General features: G+C 43.3%; 1 protein-coding gene across 1 annotated transcript in view; it reads left to right on the top strand.

Annotated features, from left to right (window-relative positions):
* Positions 1–20,386, top strand: part of ARHGAP31 (Rho GTPase activating protein 31) — a 60,408-nt gene that overhangs the window by 21,789 nt on the left and 18,233 nt on the right. Inside the window, exons 2-4 of the mRNA XM_027653544.1 lie at positions 14,923–15,025; positions 15,526–15,670; positions 20,223–20,305. Coding sequence (XP_027509345.1) covers positions 14,923–15,025; positions 15,526–15,670; positions 20,223–20,305 — 331 coding nt within the window. The remainder of the gene's footprint in view (positions 1–14,922; positions 15,026–15,525; positions 15,671–20,222; positions 20,306–20,386) is intronic.

The raw sequence follows: 20,386 nt of genomic DNA, 5'->3' as shown, positions 1-20,386 counted from the left end.
AGTGTGGGTCCAGTTCCAAACATTCCCAGGCACGGGGCTACTGAAGTCTGGTCTTTTGGCAAACTAAGGACACACAGCCCAAAAGGTTACTCCGCAATCTGATCAGTGGTCTCTGACTCAAATCTCCTGAGGTTTTAGCCTGTGTGTCTAGGTTTTGGCTAGAAGTTTGTGTAGAGAGGCTCTTTATGGCTTGGTAGAAGCTTGGGGGAAATTGAGTCTCTCCCAGAAAAACACATTTATGTGAGATTTTCAACTCAGCTCTCTGGGTCAGTGATTCTGACAAATCAGTTGCAATCTCTGCATGCTTTACCAACTTCTGAATTTTTGAAGGTAAGTTTCTATTTACCTGGAGTTCAGATACAAGAAAACTAGCCATTTTGATTAGTTACAGACTGGAAATCAAAGCCATGGGCTCTAACCTTAGGTCTTCCACTATCTCAGTGCATGACCTCAGGCTGCCAAATAATTTCTGTTTCTCATTGTTTGTACCTATGGAATGAGAATGATACTTATCCTCTCTTAATTCATGACTCCTTGCCAAGGGCTTAGATTTTTGCTAACAGAAGCAAAGCACATTCTGTGAGACTGTTCTGGGGTTTCATCCTCACAATGGGGGACGTGAGATACAAGCAGGATTTCAAATGAGGGTCAAAAGCAAACCATAGGGCACTAGCATCCTTTTTCTCTGATTCATTGACAAGAAATACAGACAATATTCTGGGCTTCAGCTTGCAAGGGAGAGTGCTGCTGTCCTCAGAAGTGTATAGAGAGCAGCAAACATTAGCCAGTCATTGATGGTATCACTCGATATCCATTAGAGCTGGTTCCTGTTTTGCACTGTACTCCACTTCCCCTACCACAAGACTTGCTTTCACCCAGAATTGGAATAAAAAAGTAGAAACTCCCCTGAAACAAAAATTCTCCAGAAGGTTATATTACACTGAAAATAATGATATGGGAGTGAACACATTTTGCCTTCTAGAAACAATAGATTTGAGTGTTTCTTTGGTTGAAAAATTGAACAGAATCCCTGTGTCCTGGTGAAACAGTTTGATTCTGTGAAATGTGAAACTTTCCCACTGGAAAATTATTCTGTTGGATAATTTTCAAGTAGCCCTTCTTCCCGCATGCTATAGTACCCAATTTAAACTCCAGCTGCTGGTTGTGGTTGTCCCTTGCTGTAGTGAGTGCTGGCACTATATGCTTTCCTTTATAATTAACTCAGCAAGCTCTTCCAAGGGATCTTGCTGCGGCTTAAAAGGCATCACCTGATAACAGCATGGGAAAGCTGGCAAGATTGTTTTGTCTTTGTCTCCAGCCTGAGCAGGACTGTTCCCTTCAGAGTAATCTTCTGACTGAATTTAAATATCCAGACAGTATGCCTCCCTCCTCCTCCCTTAAGAAGGCAATTCTACATGATACTATGCCTCAATCTTAAGAGGTTTTTCCTACCTTTTTACCTAAATATCCCCTCATAATTTCATTCACTCACTCGTAGTTACAACCCCTTGATCACCTAGAACAAGCCATTTCCCTTGGCGGTATTCATACCCTTTGCAGACCACTATTGTGTGCCTTCATTTCTTTCCTGGTCATTCAGGCCATCTGTGCCTATTTACCACCACCACATGTTCTTCCTTGCTAGTTAGTCTCTGTAGATCATTAGAGTTTCTACTCCTTTTCTCTTCCTCCTCCCCACATGCAGCATAGTATCCTGTTTTTCTTGTAACTGTAGCCATGCTGCAGGGCTGAAAGACTCAAGGATTTTTCCGTTAATAATCCCCACGCCCTTTTCCTGGTCAGTACACTGCTTAACAGGGACTGAGGTAATTCATTCACAAATAACAAGGCGTACTAAAAGAGAGGGAGAGGGCAATGGGAAAATTTGGGCTCAGTGGAGCCTATTTCTCTTGCACAATCCTTCATCAAAGTGCGGCTTTGCTCCCAGAGCAGCTTTGAAAATGGGGTCCCATCCTGCAAAGTACTCACAGGTTTTAGCTAGCACTGCCAGCTGCTCAGCACCTTCCAGAACTGCTGGCATTGTGTAGGCTGGAGCTCCCTAAAAAGCACAGGGAGGTCTCCTCTCCCAGTCCTCCATCCCACTGCCATGCGAGAACAGTGGCGCAGCTCCAGCTGAGTTTGGCTGTGCTTGTCACACCTTCCATGTCCGGGAATGCTTGCTTCAATGTCAGCAATGTAAACTTCAGCAGCCCTGGCCAACTCTGCTGTGAGAATGTAGGTGGGCTTTTCTCCTTTGCTTCTTATACCCACACCAGCCATTAAGACTTTGCAGTTGCACCTTGAAGAGGAATTTCTTCTTAGGAGGAAAAATAAGTCCCAGTTCACTCTCTTGCATCTCTGCTGTCTCTGCCAGACTTGGGGCCACATCTGCTGCTGGCTACAGTTGCACACAGCTGGAATAATTTTGTCAGCCTCTGTGGCAATTTACTGCCAGAAATTGGAAGTGTAACCCTTTGCTTAGTTCCTACAGTGACACGGGAAGGTAACCAGGCCACACATAGGAAAAGAAGGAAAAAATCGTATTATAACAGTAAATTTTATTGAAATATACCTGAAACTCAACCCAGACGACCATTCGAAGCAGTGGTTGGCAGGTCTGCTAAGGGACAGGTCCTGTTCTGTTATCGATAGGGGTCTCTTAGTAAACCCCCTTCCCACCCCACCTTTTTTTGGCCATGGTGGTACAGATGTGGCATAGAAAATGCTGGGGGTCTCTGTTTCCTCAGTCATGGGAAACCTCTGCTTGCAGGGGAAGATGTCCTAAGGCAACCTGACTCCTTGCCCTATGCAGGAGGCCATGGGACCCTCGTGGCTGAAACACTGTAAAGAGCAGGCAGCACTGCTGTGCTTCTCATCCTCTGCCCTGTTTTGTGTCCCCACCAAGATGATGGAGCCTGTAGTCACACGTTCCATGACTGTTTCTTACACTGTGCAGCAAACTGTCAACCTCTGTTTTCCTCTAACAGGAAAAGTGCAAACCTTAAATGCCATGGAGTGAGGGAAATGGTGAATATGTGAAATGGTGTCTGGTTAGGTTTTCCCTTCTCTGCTGTGGCAGTGGCTAACACAATGGCAGTCTGTAGGGCTCAGGTGATTCAGCTTGGTGTGAGTTGTGTTCTGCAATTGTCGCCCAGCTTCTCCGCTGTTGATGAAACAGTGCTGGCAGTGGTAGTGATCTCTCCATTTGAGAGAATAAAAACGAAGGCAATAGTCTGGTGTAAAGGTCTTGGCATTTCCCACAGCTTATGACAGCGCTGCTGGAACGAGGGGCTGTGGCTGTAGCTTTTCTTTTGTGAGCTTACATTCCTTAGCAGTGGGAAATTGGCAGCTGTAATTAGTCTCTGATGTTCTCTGCTAATAAGTGATTTTCTAGTACTCGCAAATACCAGCATCCCTGAGACATAGCTGGATTGTTTCGACCTCTTATCTCTTCTCTCTCCTCCTCATTGTGAGGGGTCCCAGATGGTCTCCAAAACTGCTAGGAAAAAAACAAATCCACCCTGGCTCCTCCCTATTACATCCCTTTCTCCACTACCATTTTTTTTTTTTTAATTGCCCGGCCACTGTGTATGAAAATGGCTCCTGTTAATCCTCATGGAAAAGGACACAGATGCCATCAGGAAGCCCATTTGCTTTAGGAGGAAGAGGGGCCTGACATCAACAGGAAGCGCTGTGCAGCAGAGCTGCTTCTGCCTCCAAGAGAGGGGGGCCTTGAAAACAATGTCAGCTCATGGTTTAGGACTCATTGGCAGGAAACGCATGCACGCTGGTGTTTGCTGTGCAGAGGAAATGATAAGCACTACCTGGCCTGACTTAGAGCAGAGATAGCATGGTGAAAAAAAAAGTCGGGGGGGGGGGGGGGGGGGGGCAGTGGGAAGGTTGTTTTTCTTCATACTGGTTCAGAGCCTGTCCTTTGCCAAATGGAAAACAAAATAAAGAGTGAAATATGGAATATATCAGGAATCTGTTGGGGGGCTTGGAAACTGAGGAGCACGATTGTGAAGTGATTAGATTTACTACTTTAGTAACAGCTTGGTATTGCTTTTTTTTCCACTGTTAGCACTGAGAATGACCCTCAGCTTGATAACCCCTGAGATTCACCCTTATTGAAAGGTGAAGGGAAGCTTGTATCCCATGTGGAACTGAAGGGATTTTCTGTGGAGGAGGAAAGACATGGGGACAACTGCTACCACTGGGGGGTAGGAGGGTCTTGGGAATATAAAGAAGAGTATTGTGTAGATGGATATCTCTCGTGACTTTTCCCTGCTGGGTGAGGGGATAGAAGCCTTTTGGGGAATAAGAAGACACCACCATGCTGAATATTTTGTTCAGCTTTGTTTCTTTTCCTCTTTTACTAGGGTCTGTAAAAGCCATATTGTGCCTCCTTTTGTCACTGACCTCACAGAACTAGTTTCTGTTTCTAATACTCTTACCACTTTGGCAAGCAGTTGCAGAGGTACAGTCTCTACAGCTCAGCCTTGAGAGAAACCATTCCATATGCTCTGGGTGCATCTCAGTAGTTGTGTGCTGACATCCTGAGGTGGAGGTAGACACAAACATGGCAGGAAATATTTTCTTCTAAACAATCCCAGCCCAGGATCAGCCTCTAGAAAGTTGGGAGGCGTTGTGACACAATCTGCAAATGTTATTCTGCCTCCTCTGCTGTCCTTGATGATTCTCTTGGGCTCTGGAGAGCGAGCAAATTGCCCTCTTGCAACATATGTGAAGCACTGATGTGCCACAAGGCTGGCAGATGGAGCAGTGCTGTGCTCCCTGCTGTTCCTGAAAGAAGCCCTGAAGGAGCAGCACCACATCCAGATGCTGGAGCCAGGCTGCTCAGCAGCTTCTTTTAGAGCTCTTTACCCTCCCTGATGTATGGAAATGAAAAATATGATCCCTCTGATCAAGACTGTAAAAGTACACTTTAGAGTATTGCAGCCTCTGGAGATGAAAAGATGTAGCCAAAATGACCCATATCCCATGGGCTGCCCTTCTGAACTAAGCTACTGTGTTAAACCAATCCACTGAGACTGGTTCTGGACTTGCTGATGTAGAAATCCATGCATGCTTGAGGAACACACCCCCAAACCAACGGCTTTCTTTGGCTGAGAGCAAGTACTTCACCCAGAAAGACCTTCAGCACAGTAGAAGGGAAATGCAGTAGCTTAATGCCCTTTGCCTGGGCCAAGAAAGCATTGAAAATGTCTGGCAATGCCTTATTCTCTGGTTGGCTGAGCAAGATTCAACAAGCAGGAGATAACAGCATGTGGTGATGTATCCCCAAGACCTGTGACATCAGCCAGGTTACACTTCTGCATCTTTTGACTCTGTTAGGCTTTGATTGACACCTTATTAAAAATCAGCTATTTATCTAAGAAGAATTTCCTGGTAATGCACATGAAACCTCTCTCACACACATATATACGTCCATAAATGAATATAGTTGTATATGTAAAAATACTTGCACATATATATATATGCACACATATATATGCTGATATATACATAGATATACATTTATACATTATACATGTCTGACCAGGTGCTGCTTCTGGCAGAATTTTCTTCGTGCTTCACAGACACAGAAACTGAGCCCACAGGCTGTGTTGATCATATACCCTGGGCACTACTTAGGGTGGGTAGAACAGCAACTTGTTTCAGCAGGAAAACTTCAGCAGTCCGAGTCACCCACAGCTTAATCCTCTTCAAATAAAGACTGACCTGTTTTCAGCCTCCTCTGAGCAGAGTTGGAAGGAGAATTTCTAGGTGACTTTCCACTGCCAGCAGAACTTTTAATTCTCCATTCTGTGTCAAAACTCACACCAACATTTTATGCTGTTGTAAAGCTGGTGAAAATTCTTCTATTGTTCTTATGCCTCCTTTGCTAGTATTTGCATGACACAGTAAAAGGTAAGAGGGTGTGGAACAAATCAGTTTTTTCCTCTCTTCTGGAAAATACTGCTGAATTCAATGGGACTTTTTGTATGAGTGTGGTTCTTTGGGTCAGGCCCAGGCAACCTGGAAATGAAAACTCTCAGTCTAAATATATGCTCAGGAACTGAGCAAAGATGGAATGGATTTGGTGCTGCTTGGCTTCAAATTATAATGACTGATTATTGCTAATGCCTTCACATGTTTGTTTTCAATCAGATTGACATCATAAAGCCTTATTTACTTTTACTCAAAAGTCTGTTTTCATTTGCCTTTCACTTCTCATTTGCAGCTGTTATGGGTTTGTATTTAAGCTCCTCATCTGTCTGTCTGTGATATGTAATGATCCCCAGTGATTTTTACTGCTTTCTGCCCTAAATTGTTGACTATCTGTAAAACAGCCCATTTGGAATAACCTCTGGAAATTGCTATATTGCTCTTCACTGGGAGAGCCCTAGAGGCAAGATCAGTGAGAGGCCTGAGTGAAAGTACATTGCTGCACAGTCTAGTGTCAGTCTACATCACTCCATCAGTGTGACAGAGGGCAAAATAAAAAAGGAGAGAGAAGATATAAATATGTGCTATGAGATTCAACCATGCAGTTTTTCATCAATATGAGAGCTTGGTCCAGGACCAGTTTCTCTGTTACTTTGTACCTTGCTACCAAAGAATAACCTGGCCTCTCAGTGAGGTGATGGGCCTCTGTTCTCCCTTTCACACCCCTGAGCTCATTGGCACTGCCATTCTGCATTAGCTGGCACAGTTGGATGCGTGCTTTAAAGCTTGGGAGTGGCTGTCATATATGCTTGTAAATGACTTGCTGTGTGGCAAGCATGGTAGGACAGCCATGCGTGCTGATGGACCTCCATCTTATCCTTGCACGTTTGAAGGGACAACAGAAATGTCCTGGGAAAGAACAGCAGAGAGAACTGCAGAGCAGCCCACTTTTCTGGAGGTCGAACATGTTCATGAGATAACAACCCAGTTCCTTGCTTCACCCTGTCTCTTCACCTACTTCCTAAAGCCTTCCAAGAGCATTTATTTGGGAGTTAGTTTCTTTGTCACCACCATGTCATCACTGCAAAAGTGTAGTAAGGATCTGTCAAACAGGGAAGTATCACGACAGAGCAGCACAGAAACCACAGACAAATATTGTATCCTCTAGAGATTGCTATAGATTTCAGTGTATGGAAGTGGTGCTTGTGAAAGGCACAGTACAAAGGACTTAAAAACTGTTTAACTAATAACTGGTGTTTTTCACGTGCACATGAAGATCTAAGTACCCAGAATTTCTTTGTAACAGCCCCAGAAGTCTTCCTTATAAAGAGAAGCTTGGAATCCCTATTACCTGGCACACTAGAGTCTAAGTTGAAAAGAACTAAGAGACAAACTAACACTGACAGCCAGGTAGGGAGTATACGTTGATCCCCTTGTATTGCCTTTCTCCAGATTCTGGGATCCTAAGAATTCCATGTAAGGACCCACATGTGTCAAGGGAGGTGTTGGTTTCTACACCTCTGTCAGTTAAGAAATGGGTATAATGGCTTACAAGTTGCCTCCAGAGTAATTTTGGGACTGCAAGAAACTGAGCAAGTCTGTGTCAGCTAGCAGGCTCAGGTAAAAGATGGAGACTTTCCTTCTTTTCTGACTTGCTTTGGAAGTCCGTGTAAATGAAAACATGTAGATTAAAATCTGTTGAGAGGAGGAAAAAGCTTATGAAGTCTGTATATTTTCATCGCTTTGTTGCCAGCAGTTAAGTAGGTTAGCATGGCTTTCATAAGTATCCATGCTTCAGAAGAGAGCAGAGGAAGAAGGGAAAACATGATACAGAAAACATGACACCTGCAGTCCGTAAGCTTGTTTATTGGTCTGGATGAAAGACAGCAGACACCCAGGAGACTTCATATGAAGCCTACATCACTTGTTGTCCACCCCAGCACCAACACTTACCTGCACTGCACTCTTGCCTTGCAGGCTGCTTCTCCCAGCATTCTTGAGCTGCAGCATCGGCGTTGCCCCCTACTCACTCCTGCACCCCATCAGCTGATGCAGCCTTTGGATTTGTTAGTGTGTTTAGTATGTGTCATCAGAATTGAGGCTAATGACAGAATCCCTGTCTTACGGTCTGCTTATCCTCACAGTATCTAGGCATTTATGGAGATGGAGGTCAATTCAAAACTATTCTGATATTTTCTAGACTTACACCTGAGTCTGTTTCCTGAGACAGCATAAATTGTCCTGTTACTTCTACCTCCAGAATTACTTACCCCAGTTGTTTGTGCTGTGGTGAACAAAATGCTGTACAATATCCACCCTAATCTGCTGTGGATTAGAGTTGTTAGGATTTAAATTATTAGATGAGGACGTGCACAGCTCATTGACCTGCCATTCAGAACTTAAGCTTCTATTTTCCGAGGTGGTTGTACCACAGAGTCATAAAAGTTAGGAGTGGAGATATCCTGTTCGGTTATCTGGTCTTTTTTTGCAGGAAATTCACAGCAGGATGTTTTCCTAACAAAACTATTCTCGTATTTAGTACAACCTCTTTCAAAAGTGCCTGCGTGACAGAATTTGCCAGCTATGTCAAGGTAAAGTCAGGTTTCAGAGGGGCTCAGTGACCACTGGGGCTGAGAGTCAGCATTCAATGTCTGCTTTGGCAGTACTTTCTCTTAGGCTTTCTTTGATGTCTGTTGCCTATGAAATGGCCAGGTCTGCCCTGGGCTCTTTCATTTCTGTCTGGAACACCACAGTTGTCAGATCTGCTCTGGAAAATCAGGTGTTCTGACACGTATTATTTAGGTATGTCAGATGTAAGCAGGCTATAATATCAATGGGAAAAAAACCCTTGATAGTGGTGTGGTTGACTTCATTCAAACTCACACTTGGCCTGCAGGCTGTGTTAAAATGCATTTACTTGAAATCGGAATGTCACATCTCGAACAGCACTCAGCATTTTCATTTCTCAAGCAGGGCATGGAAGGTGATGGTTCACAGCATCCGACAGATTCGACATCCGTTTTTCCTACATTTCTGCCCACCAGAATCACGACTGTGTACAGGACAGTGCTTTCATTGCAGGGAATGGCACTGTTGCGTTAACCTTTGTGACATTGCAGGAACATTTCCCACAAAAGCAGAGGGGAAAACAAATATGAAACGTGTGACATACAGTGACTCAGTTGTGCTGTCCTTGGCACCAGTTATTCATCTTTTTAAACTATGTTTATGGCAGCTAAGGGGGAAAAGACAGGGTGAACTGAAACAAGTTGGTTTGTTTTTAGGTCTGCTTGGTGTTGTTTAGCTATCTCATGCTATTTAAATACAGGTGTGTGTACGCATGGAGGGGTTGTGGCGGCTCAGCACTAACAGCCAGACTCAACACTGGAATTTGAGGGTGAGACAGTTTATTTTTTTTTTAATTCTATAAAATTAATCTAGTGCTGGTGAAAAGTATGCATAGGCATCCTGGAGACTGAAGCCCTCTCTTTGTCCTTGTAGCAGTTATGTCCAGACAGAGCAAGCCATCCCTTTCCCCAGCTCTGCCAACTTCATCTCTGAGCAGGAGAGACCCTTTGTAGGGATTTTAGATGCTATGTTCCCTTTCATCCCCATCTGCCACTGAAAAGGGGACAGTGGAAGGCAAAGGAAGTAATACCTGGGGGCAAGGCAGGATTTTTTCTTAGCTGCCACTGGTGAGGACTATGCATTGGGAGCCAATCTGGAATTGTGACTGATGAGCTGGACCAGGGGTTGGGCAAGCTGCAGGGAGGAAAGCACAATTTGATCTGCTCTGGAATCTGTTTCTCAGCCAACCTTACGCCTAGTGAAAATCAGGCAAAGTCAGCAAAAAATAAAAATAAAAATATCTAGTGAATCAGCTTTAAAACTCGTGATTTACAGTAGAAAGTCAGGAAATGCAGAAAAATGTCGTATCAGAGATACTGGCTCTCAAGTATGTTGCCATTTGTACAACCCTGTTCCTTTCCTGTGATTAGGAGACCAAGTTAATACATTGGTTTGTTCTGTTTTGTTATTTTTTGCTTGTGCAAAATAACAACTCCTGCTTAGTAGACTGAAACACTTACTTTTGAGAAGCAAATATTTCCTACTTTAGTCATTTTAGTCATTGAAACAAGAGACTATTTTGACCTTTATTGTCATGCTATTGACATAGCATGATAGGAAGCATATACTGCTATTGAGGGCAATTGAAGACAATTTAAAAAAAATTCTAATGTATAAAACCCCCAAAATGATGAAATAAAAATGCCCACAACATATTTTTTTTTTTTTATAATTCAGTATTCATTTTGGGGGGAAATAAAAAAAAAATAAATCCAAACTATTTCTTTCAAGTCAAACATCAAAAAGGTGATGTTCCAGGTGAAATGAAAGGTCTGCATTTATCCTACCACTACTTGAACTAAAATTAAAATAAAATTAGAGAGGACATGAACCTCCTCAGTGTGACAGAAACCAACTAGTAAGGAGGTCTTGAATATCTCTGTCACTAATGTTTATCCTTACAAGGAGCTCTCTGAGGAAATCACAGAAGGATAAGTGAAAAATGAAGCCTGCTGCTATTCAGTCCAGTTCAGTGCAGTGTACCCCGAATACATGATCCAGTAAGGCAGTAAGATACTGTCTTACTGGGCAGTATTCACACTGACTGGTTGGGGTGTCTGACTTAGCAGCCACCTCCCTGGGGTCCTTCTGGAGCCCATGGAGACTCAGTTTCTTCTAGAAGGTGGCACTGAAGGCCACAGGATATTGCCTGCATCTCCTGCTGGATCAGGGTCTTTCTTGCTCTTTGCTGGCTTTGGTGAGAGGCCAGGAAGCCATCCTCCCAGCAGTCATTAGATGAGATCACTCCCTCCTTCCCTAGCGTCCTCTCCTACTTGGGCTCCTTGGTGATTCAGACAGGTTCATGCTTAAAGCTCTCCCCAGCTTAGCCAAAATGCTCAGTCTAGTGCCAGGTGAAGCCTTTGTCAGACAGGCAAAGAATGAGCACCTTCCTTGCTGGTGGGGAGGTTTGGTGGGTGGCACCACTATGGCTGGGAAGGGACAGAAGGGAGAGCCCCCCTCCATACCAGCAATGCTGAGAGATGAGAAGTTCCATGCCCACTGCTGGCACGGAAAGCCAGAGGGATCAGAAGGAGGAAGACATGGTACCTGACCTAGCAGGAGCAGCAGACATATAAAGGAGGTGGCATGAGCTGTGGTCTTGAAAAAGACTCTGGTGAAGGTGAATGTCTGCATACACTGGGCTTGGAGGTGATATCCAGTGAGTGGAACGAGTTACTGTGACTGCCTTTATGTTTTATTTTTGTCTAGGGGAAGAGAAGTATTGTCTTTTGTGTGCCGTATGTTTATAACTCAATTTCCCTTCTCACTGATGCCTTGCTCCATGCTCTCTTCTCCTCCTCCATCTGGTTTCTATTGTAGTTTTAAATGAGGACAGTTTGGCTGTCTGGCAGAACAAGCGGGGTCTGTGTGACACCAGCTGCCTCTTCCAAATTCTAAGACTTCAGAGCAGTTTTAATTATAGAAGTGTCAAGATTGGACACCCCCCACCCACTCCTTTCTGTGTTTGCACGTACAGACCTTGCTACAAATTCCCATCCACATCTGATCTTGCTTCGAGAGAAACCCAGGTCTGTGATTTACATATGCCCTGTAATGCCAGTAGAGTCCTGTTGTAAAGCACATGCCAGAGTCTGTACCTCCCTCCATTCAGGATTGATCACAGCCTTGGTTCATCAGAAGTTTTATCCGAAATAATCAAACTACCTCAGAAATGGCTGGAAATGGTAGAGAGCTGCACACTGCTGCCCTAACCTCACCTCCCCCAAGTGCCCAAAAGACTCAGCCTTGCAGGAGATCAGAGCTGCTCAGGAATGTCAGAGCTACAGGTTCTGCTCAAAGAAAACATTTATTGTGCTCCAGTTTCATACAAGAGCTGCATTTAGGGCTTGATTTGCAGGAAGCTGATGCAGTCCCTTCACCTCCAGGGACTTGAGGTCAAAGTCTGTAATTTTCAGTTGGAAGTGAAAAGTGTCCTATGTGGGATTTTTTTCGACATCATAAAACCGCCACAAATTTTGGCGTAACTGGCTGTTTCTCTTCGTACGAGCCAAAGACCTGATATGGCAGGAAATCTTGTACATGATGAGTGAAGGGCACCAGCAAAGATATGTGAGAAGTCCAGGGCTGGAAAAGGAAGAGTTCAGGGCTGCAGTAAGAGATGCTGGCAGAGGTTGCTGCATATTGGCTATCTGCAATCTATAGGTTGTCTCTACTGTGGAGTCTTCACTCACTTTAAAAAATGGGTTGAATTTTATACATTTGCTACAGATTGTTCCCCTCAGACCCCTGTTTTTGCTTACCAGTCCTCAACAGACGGATCTAGCCTTCTCTGGTTTGTGTATGGGGGGTTTGCTTACCTGCCTGAGGCCTCTTGACCTAATTTATTACACGGAAACTTAAAACTCAGCCAAAAAACCAGTGTGATTTAATAGGTCTTACTTTCAAGAGGTTCAATTAGTCACAACAAATATGAGTATATGCATTTTTTGTTGGTGTTCTTATTCTTAACACTGAGGTTTAAAAAAGTATCTAAATAAAGTATGTAATAAAGGACTCCATTCTTGTGGCAGCTAGTCACCATCATATGAAGCTTGTCTATATGAAAGACTGTTAAACTTTTAAACAAACCTTGTCTCATGGCTATCCTGATCAAATATGTTTTCTGTTCAATTAATTATTCTCTTTTCAGGTCGCATGGTTTCCATTTTCCCACCCAAATAGATCTGAGGTGAAAGTGGATCTGCCTAACTTTCATTTTTGCTGATTGCATTACATTTATTTCTAGAGACCCCTACCAAGAAGAAAATCTCAATATGCTGTGTATGCATAGCTCCTTCCATAAAGAGGTTACAGCCTGACTATCCAGAAATGGAGTGAGGCCTGAAGTAATTTGTCTTTCCCCTTTTTTATTTTTAGCATGCTCATCATCATATGATCTGAGTCCCCTACTGCAGTTCCAGATAATCAGAACTTACTCAGAGATAGGAAGGTCCTCTTTCTTGATGTGTCACTTGGACTTTTCTTGTCAAGATATTAAGGAGATTTTGTACTTATTTTTTTACTCTGACTCCTTCCACACCATTAAGTCCTCCTAGGAAGCAGGTATTGTAGGCACTGAAAGGAACGTTTCCCATGTTTGTTCTGGAAGGCACTGATGTGATGCCTCCTCAGAAGTCCTTGAGGAGAAACTACTATAACTCTGTGACTATCGTGGACAAAGCTTTCATTCTGTAGACTTCACCTGTTCTCTTGGTGACCTCATGGTTACCCTTGAACATTGCTGTAGTAGGCTGGGGCCTCTGATGTGAGCTCAACAGTTAGTCTTAGTCCAGCAACCTGAAGTTCTTAAAAATCAGTGCAAGGGCTTTGAGTGTAGCATAGCATGACTAATGTACCTGCATTACGAGTCCTTGCTCATAAAGTCAAATTTTCCCTGTTGTTCTGGAGAGGCTTCTTTGACTGAGAAGCATTAGTCTGTTTGGATTGTTTGGGCTTCCAAGTAATCACTGGCACTTTGCGTATTCCTACATTTGGGTTTGCCAAAAGGGAAGAGAAGGGTCACAGAAAAGGACCTCTTCACTTCCTTAGGTAAGGGTCAGGAGGCAGAAGGGTAGCACTTCCCTGAGTGATTGGGCTTGGTAGTAGTGTGTCACTGAGGTAGGAACCAGCTTGGTTCCTCACCAGATTCTGTGGCCTGGATTGCTTGGTAGGGGCAGGTCTGCCCGTGAGCTGGCTCTGGCCTCAGTGGCTCCCAGGAGAAATACAGTAATGTACCAGCTGGTTTTTTTCAGGCTATCATTGGATGCCATCTGATGAAGCACATGTTAATATGTCATTATGGTCCTGACCTTTGAGCAGAACTCAGGGAAGGTCCAGCCAGAGGCATTGTCTCTGTGGTGCCACAACGCTGAAGGAATTCCTATGCCTGGCTTTCCAGTCAAGTCTATGACTTTGTTTTCTTCCATACAGCTTTCCAAATGTGCAGTGCAGCAGAGTCAGCGTTACAATGAGGAACTTTTAACTTCTGCATTTACTGACTTTTGTGCCTATGGCTGTATGAAGCATTGCATTAAATACACAGTAGTTTCTAGCACCTAATAAGGAAGGGCTTTCTTACTGTTATTGTTATAGCTAGGGTTGTTATAGTACTGTGGACGGGGAGGCTTGGTCTGACCAAGAAAATGGGAGGTTCTTATACCTATATAATGGGGAAAAAATAAACATATACTTTGGATCCAGGTCTGGATGTAAATGTTGTGCCTCAGGCTCCTCTCAGCTTTAAGACTGGTTAAGTCTTTGTCTAGTTATGTTGCTGGAGTTCTTTTGAAGCAGATGTCAGGTTTAGTCAGTGTGCAGATCTAGTCAATATTTGAACTTTATAACCCCTCTGTGGGAGTTTATGAGCACTAAACTGTGGGTATGTAGGCTTATATGGAAGTGTGAATGCTTCTCTGATTTTTATCCAAGCCAATCAGACCTTTTGGCACAATTCAGCAAGGCTACAGGCCTAGACTGGGGAGGGGGGAGGTTCCCAGGACCTCATGCTTTACCGCATGCTTTCAATTAGAATGAAATAGCTTCTTTTATTTTTTTTTTTAAGGAAAAGAAAAAGGAAGAGAGAGAAACCCTACCTTACTTTCTACAATGTTTCTGTGACTTCAGGGTTAGTCATTGCAAATGAGCATGGCATGGCACAACCATAGCATACCCTCATGGTCACTTTTCAGGGTCTACTTTTGGTCTGTATTTCTCCCATTGCTGTACCCTTGCCTGCATCTGCAGAGAGCCTCTGCTGTTTTTTCGTGTAACCGTCTCCTCTGTGGTGACTTGTGGAAGTTGTCAGTGTGTATTCATTGGGCATCTTGCCTTGCTTTCTTCTCCTAGTCCCCTATGTGCTGAAGAGCTGTGCGGAGTTCATTGAGACTCATGGCATTGTGGATGGGATCTACCGCCTCTCAGGAGTGACATCCAACATACAAAAGTTGAGGTAAGGGCGGCGTATTTGAGTGTCAGAGGAATTCAGTGACACTGCTCAGTACCTTTTCGGTGTTAATCCCTCAGACATAGACTGTGGCCAACAGAGCTCTATACTGATGCAGAAGATAAATTGTCTCTGAAATTGGTAACAGGGAAATACAACATTTCAAGGACAAGCCCATGACAAAGTAAAAAACTCTCTCTCTCTGCATCTATTAATGGGAAAGGCATGGAGGGGCTCAGCACAAATACTGAGTTGTTCTCTCTCACTTTAAGAGAAAGCAATCTCTTTATATCAGTTTGGAGTCCCCTCATGGGACTGTGTTAGGGATAATGGAGACTAGTGGAAACCTCAAGGCCAGAACATGGCAGACAATCTGGGCCAGCCTGCAGAGACATTTCTGCTTTCCAGTTTGTTTTTTCTGTAGCTGTAAAGGAGTACTGAGGGTGGAGTACTGCCCTGCTGTGGCTCTTATTCACCCATATTGTTATGTTTCCATATTGTTTCAGACAGGAGTTTGTTTCTGACCAATGCCCGGATCTAACAAGGGAAGTGTACCTTCAGGACATCCACTGCGTGGGGTCACTCTGCAAGCTGTATTTCAGGGAACTGCCCAACCCTCTCCTCACTTATGAGCTCTACAAGAAATTCACGGTGAGACCCTTGGCTGTTCTTGTTCCTCTGCAGCCATGTGGATGTGCTGCAGATTCCTCCATGACAGCTGCTTGGGATTCACTCCAATGTCCTGGCTTCTGGTGCATCTATCCATATAAACACTTCTCAGTGTTCTTCCCTTCTCATCTTGTGTTGGCTCTCTTTCCCTGTCCTTGTTTCTTTTCACCATTTAATGTTTATTTCTCTCAGTTTGTCTGCTGTTTCCTCCCCTTCATCTTCTCATTTTTTAACTGCATTGCTTCCCTGCTGCCTCTCTCCCCACTGTGCACCTCCTCTCAGAATTACAAATGCTCTTTCTTTTCCTCATTACTGTCCATCACTGAGAGTCTTCTGTGTCACCTGGGGCTTGTGATCATAATCACAAGGGTGTGGTTTCCTCATTCCTGTCCCTCCAACTGTCACTGACATTTGCACAAACTGATTTCTCAGCCCATGTGTAAAAGCATCAGCTTTTCTGCATCTGTAGCATTTTTTATAGTTTGTAGGAGTGCAAATGATGATGCAGGTTATGCCAGCTATGGCATATCAGGTCAGTCAGGATCACATCATAAATACAAATGGCAGAGGAAAGTGGCAACTGGCCAAGCAGAAATCTTTAACTTTGTTTAAAGAGATTACAATTCAGGGAGTAGTTACTTGATTCTGTAAAACTGCCATAGATTATACATGGATGGAGTTGGAGCCCAGGAGCAGATAGCAGGGGAGCAGAAAAATAACACCACAATGCCTGAATTTTTTAAGAGTTGGCTAATTTTGATGGCAGATAATATTTTATTAAAAACTGGCATAGCAAGCTATGCTTGTTGTTAAAGTTATCTGCTTCTTACCACTCTAAATTCACTTTCAGTTTTTTATGACATCAACAATTTTAAATCCCATCACTGGGGTTGAAATCTTATGTGTCAAAGGTATGCATTTGCAGCTAAAAGAATTCACCAACTTCTATGGATAACTGGGGTGGAGGGATGGGAATTATTGTATTCTGAGTGTCAGAAACATCCATCCTTTGTTAAGAATTTCTGTTGTCCTACTCCTTCCCATTTGCTGGGAGGAGGAGGGGACAGTCATTGCCAAAAACGTTACAGAGAAGACATTCTGCAAAATCAGGTGTTTCTGTCTGCGTTGCCTCTATCCTGAATTAAACACTTTCAAGCGATGCTGCTATGGCACAGGAGGCACTGAGGGAGATCCACTGGCTCCACGCAAGAAGACACTCTCCAAAGAGAATTGCCTGTTGCCTGCTATAGGAAGAGGCAGGCATATCTGTGGATGGGGGAGCTTGTTGTGGGGCAAAGCCAGATGGAACCAGCCAAGCAGCAACCTGCTATAAAAAGTCAGGTAGCTGTTAGGACACAACTGTACTGGGGAACAAGGGGTGGAAAGTGGCTCGCTGTGCTGCCTGACAGATATGCAATAGTCTTAGGTGTCTTGCTGTTTTGATGCCAAATTTTAAGTAAAACTGGTCTATGTTTCAAGGTGATGTATACCCAAATTTTCAGGAAAAATTCTGAGCAGATTTGAAAAATTGACCTGTATCCTCAGGAGATAAGCATTCTGAGGATATAGGGTAGGATCTCTGGAGATAGTCAGGATGAATAGGATCTTGAAAATACAGGACATTATTCAACCATGCACTGTAACTGATGAGTTTCATTCTTGTTGAAGCTATTTGGCTGGTGTCTTTCTGGCCATCACTACTGATTTACGAAAGAAAAATGCTGTAAAGGAAACATGACGATTTAGATGGAAACTTTTTTAGGAAAGAATGTTTGCTGAAAGGTGCAGTTTTGGAATGATGACTTGCAGATTTTCAGTAGATACATTTGGTAAATAGCTTTATTCAAAAACAAAAGGAAAAACATTTCTGTAACAAAGTGTTTCTTCTACAAATACTTTCTAAAGGAAATGTTTCAACATTATATCAACACATCTAACTTATATAAAATATCTTTCAGAAAAGGGTTAAACAGCCCAAAATTTATAATATAATTTCTTTAATGTGTGGTTGAGTGTGATGCTTTTGTCAGCCTTGAACAATTGTTTTCAAAAATCTTATGCCAACTCTCAAAATGTTATCACTTTGGGCTGACCTAAAGGGTTGTTTTTTTTTCGTCTCTGGCCTTTCAATTTGTCCGCTCAGCCACAAAATCCATTATTCATGTAATCTACTCAGTACGGATTTATAATTGGCAATCCAGCTGACAGGAAGCACAGTCATATACCAGGAGGAAAGAAAGAAAAAAGACCAATTCCCCAAGGACCAACCACTAGGAGTGTGTGTATGCGTGGGGTGTCTGAATAGGGAACAGGGGCAGCTGTACCTCAGCAAGTGAGTGCTGGTAGGAATAAAGAACACTTGTTAAGCCCAGCCTGACTCAGTCAGAGCTGTCTCTGAGTTGGGGTAGGCTGCACTTTGAGTCATCAGAGTGATTCAGAGATTTTTGTCTAAGGAAAGTCAAATTCTTAATGACTAGGGAGGGAGTGGCTATTTGGTCATCACTATGTCACGTTCACAGGTGTGACTTCCCAGTCATGACCTCACTGGCTATCAACATTTGCTAAATGATTGCCATCTTGTATTCTAGTGATGGATGGTTGTTTCTCAGGATAGATAAACTGACTCTTCTTGGCTTGTTCTAGCCTGGACATAGAGGGATCAAGTACTCCCTCAGAGCAAATCAGCTCTAGGAGGCCAAGCCTACTTTCTCTCTGGACTCTATTCCACTTGTTAACCAGGGCTTATGAATCATGCACTCCCAGAGTCACTAGTGGAGTATAAAAAATCCTGAATTACATAAATTCATACCACAATCAACTAGTGTGTAATAAATGGAATTTTTGGTTCTTCCTTGAATTCTGTATTCTGCTACTGTGATCCACAGTTTTGGAGGGGGACTCAGATTTCAAAGGCACAATTTATATGAGTCAAAAATGTTCCTCAGAGGTTTGAACAGGTCATGACCTCAGAGAAGTTGGTGTTCACTTGCTGTCAAATCATTGGGTCTTTGAGACTAGGAAGTTAAATATGGGAATGAAAATCAGCTCTGGGGGAGAAAATATCATGAACAATCTACTTGAAATCTAATGCTTTAGGTGGGCCAGTTAAATGTTTTATTTCTCTCCGTCTCCATCTTTGGACAAGGCTATTGAACTGGAAACCTTATACCAAGATCATAAGAGCTCTTCTATATAGGATTTCTAGGCTGATGGTAATAGGCTTTAAAAAAAAAAAAAGAAAAGGAAAAAGACCTGTAGTTATGTGTAAAAAACATTAGAAGGAGTTATTTGGCAAAACAAGTACCTCTGCATCTCATATACACCAACCTAGTGAGTGAGCTTGTTTTTCTTTGCTATCACATCTCTGTCCTTGAAACTGGCGATGTTTATTTTGCTGGTCCTTGTACGTGAGAAGTGATCTGCTGGGAAAAGGACAGTGACAAAAACAGAGAGGGTAGCATCATCAGTGTGGATGTTACAAGAAGATGCTTCTTTGGTTGTGGCTGGCAAATTCAGGTTCCCAATGTTTAAGCAACGAATGGTTGGGGAAGGGTTGTTTCCTTCCTTTCCATTGCTGACGTCTGTCTGTAGGCACAGATTCTGCTGGCAATGTGGGTCGCAGCATCTTTCCTTGAACTTGCTCCAAACTCCAGTGGCAGTAGGATAGGCAGGAGTTTCCCAGACAGTCATGCATTGTTTGAACTTTCTGGTGGTTTGTCCTCCCCCAGCACACATACTGAAAGGGAATGGCTGAGCAGATGAATACCAGCGCAGTGAACTCCTAAGAATGCAGACAAAAGTCTATCGTGGCTCTCTAAGCTCTTGGTCTGTAGAGATTTGCTCAAGACCAAGACGTATAGCCTTGATTCTGTCTAACCCTGAGTATAAGAATTTATTAATCTACCTAGACAGTGATTTTGCTAAGGCTTCTCCCATCATAAAACTCCCATCATAAAACTCACACAAACAATCCCTGTAGCTATCTTCATGTGACAGTCAAAATATTGCTTATTTGGAAAATATGAAACATGTATATTAAAGGTGTTCTCATAACACAGGACTTCAAAAACCTGATTGATTTTTAACACAGTTTGTGGAGTGGGGGAATGTATCACTGTTTTTTACTTTTTCCATTATTTTCACTTGTCTTGTTTCCTCTTTTTTTATTTCACCCATCACTGCCCAAGTTAAAAAAAGGGAAAAGAATCATTAAAAAAACTCCAAACAAACAAACAAACAAACTCCAATTCCCCATAGTTCATAATTGAAAGTCTAAGTCCTTAAATGCCCCTCTCCCCTAAACACTGACCACCTTGTCTGAATGTCTGTGGATGATGTACTGAGACGTGAAGTAACAGTGCAGGAAATCTCTGCTGTGTTGGGGGCACAAAGCAACCTCTTCTACCAGTAGCTCTGTAAGGTAACAAGAGAGCATTCCCTCCGAGATAGGCTGTCTCGTGTGACCCTTTTTAATCCCTTTTCCTTTTCCCCTAAGTCCACTGCCAGGTTGTATTGTTTCCTTGTATCTCTGCAGGAAGCAGTATCACGCTTCCCCGAGGACGAGCAGTTGGCAAGAATTCAAAATGTCATCCAGGAGCTCCCACCATCACATTACAGGTAAGAACGTGTCCCCTGAGGTGCTGAGGATCACTGTGCTGATCCTCACCATCAGGGAATATTGCCTGAAACAGCACTGGT

This window comes from Corapipo altera, unplaced genomic scaffold (genome assembly GCF_003945725.1).
Source record: "Corapipo altera isolate COAL_440 unplaced genomic scaffold, ASM394572v1 61, whole genome shotgun sequence".
In the NCBI taxonomy this organism is placed as follows: Eukaryota; Metazoa; Chordata; class Aves; order Passeriformes; family Pipridae; genus Corapipo; species Corapipo altera.
Note: the sequence above shows the minus strand (reverse complement) of the source record. Positions and strands in the feature narration are given on the sequence as shown.